The sequence below is a fragment of the Stegastes partitus genome, unplaced genomic scaffold, assembly GCF_000690725.1.
Source record: "Stegastes partitus isolate 25-593 unplaced genomic scaffold, Stegastes_partitus-1.0.2 Scaffold4008, whole genome shotgun sequence".
In the NCBI taxonomy this organism is placed as follows: Eukaryota; Metazoa; Chordata; class Actinopteri; family Pomacentridae; genus Stegastes; species Stegastes partitus.
The window spans coordinates 1-3,344 of record NW_007581739.1 but is presented as its reverse complement, the minus strand read 5'-3'; the positions used below and the strand labels follow the sequence as shown (position 1 = coordinate 3,344).

The 3,344-nt window shown below is 40.6% G+C and overlaps 1 protein-coding gene across 1 annotated transcript; it reads left to right on the top strand.

The window, feature by feature from the left end:
• Nucleotides 1–732: 732 nt before the first annotated feature.
• Nucleotides 733–2,898, top strand: LOC103376363 (L-selectin-like; the record flags this gene model as incomplete). The annotated part of the gene is made up of 2 exons (XM_008306732.1): nt 733–1,159; nt 2,780–2,898. Coding segments are annotated over exons 1-2 (516 nt in total), but the record flags the coding sequence as incomplete, so codon positions are not given.
• Between the last annotated feature and the right edge of the window lie 446 nt (nt 2,899–3,344).

The window sequence follows — 3,344 nt, the reverse complement described above, 5'->3', positions numbered from 1 at the left end:
AAATGGTTCCCCGACAGCAGCAAAGACAATTCACTTGCAAGGACATGACAAGAAAAAGCTAGAATATTAGTTGTTTTCTTAAGGATTTGTTGGTTGCACAAAGAATTCCAGTGTCTTTGCTTTACCTGAGTGATCTTGATGAGATGAGACATGATGATGAGACTGACTGAGAAGGAATTTAGTTTGTTTCATCATGTATAACACATTTTCTCACAGTGTCCCTGTTTTGTCTGAAATCAATCAATCAGACTCAGGACCTTGGAGACAACAATGCATGTCAAGCGAAAAGTACAAAGCATGGAGGCTGACATTTAAAGAAACTTTGCTGTCTGTTTGTTAAAAAGTCTACGAGCCATGATACCAGCTGGTGGGGCATTTAAAACCACCCAAAAATCTGTTGACTAAAAGATGTAGCTGCATCATGTTAAAAGCTGATGAAAGAAAATAAATGAAATAAAAACACCACAAATGTCCTCATGCTTCCTTTTGTCTTCTTTCATCTCGTTTTTCACCTCTTTGAGAATTAACCACTTTATTTTTTGTTCCCGCTTTGTGAAGAAGATGCTTTTCTTTTTGTTCATGACATCTCTTAGCGCTTTCGTGACGCATACTTTACTGTTAAAGAGATTGTAATGCTTTATATGGAATACGAGTGTCCATGCAGAAGGATATGTAAGAACAAACTGTGATACTTCATTTAAGTTCTGGAGAAAAGGTACTTTCTTATTTGAGGCCACCTTGTTTTGTTTATTAGCAGTTTGGATGACCTATGTTTTTCTCACAGGGTGGCTCATCCTCCCCTCCTGTCCTCTCCGTCAGTACCACTTTGTGAACGAACGTTTGACTTGGCATGAAGCTCAGGCCTACTGCAGAGAGACATACACAGACCTGGCCACCACAGAGAGCATGACGGAAATCAACCAACTTATTGACACAGTTTCATCTTCTGGTTACAACTCTGAGGTGTGGATCGGTCTGTATAATGAAATCGACTGGAGGTGGTCAGATGGGTTCACAGGGAGTGGGGCTGAGTACAGGAACTGGGGATCAAGGGAACCCAGTTTTATGAATGCAGATGAGTTTTGTGTGGGCGTTAGATCAACTGCACGATGGCATGATATGTCCTGCCTTGACAAAGGCCCAGTTATCTGCAACAATGGTAAGGATATCAATGATATACAGTATAAAAAAGAAGGAAGTACAATCCTGTGCAACATCATGTAAATTTCATATGATTCAGCATTTTATCACCTTACAGTAACTGCATCAATCCCAGGAGGTGATTTGTTTATGTAAAATTACAACTAACACACAGTAGGAACTCCACAAAACAATTGTCCGTCCGTCTGTCATTACTTTGACTGAATTTTTCAAATAAATCAATAAAAACGTTCTCAAGATGGAAGACACCATGGAGATGTTCTGCTATTCTTCAGACACAAATCTTTCAGCTGCATTTTACTGGAGAGCTTGTGTTGCTCTGCATTATTCTTTAAATACCTCAATGATGTGGCTTTTGGATTCAGCTCAGGGGACACACTTGTCCAGGTCATACTTTTCACTTTTGTCTTCTTTACAAACTCTTGTGTGATTCTGACAGTGTGCTTCAGATCATCATCATGGGGGAACATTCTTCTTTTATCAACCCTCTGCAGGCTGGGAGTCATCTTGTTAACCAGTATTTTGGTATATCTGCAGTCAGTCATCGTGCCATTTATAAACATCATCTCCACAATACTTTTGGCACTCATGTAGAACCATATATCACTCTTGTTCTGATTAGGTTCATCAAGTTAGTCGTTATGCACTTTCCTTTTCCACTTGACTGTCTGAAGCACTTGTCAATCTAAGAGTTGGATTGTTACCACACCTAACTCAGTAACCCTACTTCTTTGCACACATATTGTAAATACAGTGAATACTGCTATTTATTGCTCTTACTCTCATTTTATTGTTGCAGTTTAGTTTTGTTTCTTATACAGAGAGCTACGATTCACTGGAGCCAAATTTCTTCTTTGCTTGTACAAACTTGGTCAATAAAGTTGATTCTGATTCTGATTGTGCACCAAGGACCCTGTCGATTGTGTCATTTTAGGAAAATGAACACTGTGGCTTTAATTCAATGAGGCTAGCTGAAAATCAGGTGGGTTTTGTTTAGTGATCACAGGTCATTTGAGCTTTTTTGCTGTGATCACAGGTGGGCAACACAGTGAGATGGTGGATAGCACTGTTGCCCCAAAGCTACAACATCCTGGGTTGGACTCATGGCTTAGGATCGTTGTGTAGAGTTTGCATGTTCTTCTGTGTCCGTGTTGGTTCTCATCAGGATCTCCAGCATCCTCCCACAGTCCAAAGACCTGCTGAGGTTTACTGGTAATTCTAAATTGTGCGTAGGTGTGAATATGAGTGTTCTTGGTTATCTGTCTCAGTATGGCCCTGTGATAGACTGGTGACCTGTCCAGAGTGAACCCTGCCTTCACCCTGAGTAAGTTGGGATAGACTGCAGATCCCCTACAGAGGATAAAGTGGTGTATGGATAATGGATGGATGGATCACTGGTGTATTCACCTTTGTTGCCTTAAGTTTCTAGCTTGGGGCTTGTGTTTTCAGTATAACTTAGAAATAATATTTATGGAGAGTTGATACAATTTTGAATCATGTGTCATTGAAGTGATATTGCACAGGGGTGAACTGTTTCTGTTACATGAAGTCCTTCAGTCTTAAAATAATACAGCTTTTAAATAAAGTACATGAACTCATCTTCTCCCTCAAACTGCAGGAACACAGCTGGATCCTGAATTCATTTATGTGAATGAACACATGACTTGGCCCAGTGCTCAGAAGTACTGCAGGGAGAACTTCATAGACCTGCCCACTGTGAGGAATGAGATCCAGATCCAAAAAGAACCAAAAACTTACTGGACCATCCGGCATGGATTGGTTTATTTAGAGATCCTAATTTCTACTGGTCTGATGGGAGCAGCTTCTTCTTCCACGACTGGGATGATGTTTTCAACCGATTTGGCTCAAGGACAGTCATATGCGGAGTTGCATCTCTGCACAGATCAGGGAAATGGAAATTTTGAGACTGCGGTTCCAGCGTTCCATTTGTCTGCTACAGCATACCTGGTGAGTGCTGACCTTTACTGCATTTTTAAAAATATATTTTTGTGTTTGTTGTCAGAGAACAATTCCAAGCATGTTTAATTTCTCCTCTTCTTCTTTCTCTGTGTTTTAACAAAAGTAAAGAAGCAGGTAGTGAAGCTGAGGATCAAACTGGACGACTCCTCTGTGGATCCCAACGACCCTGCTGTGAAAGCAGAGCTCCTGAAAAAGGCAAGTCT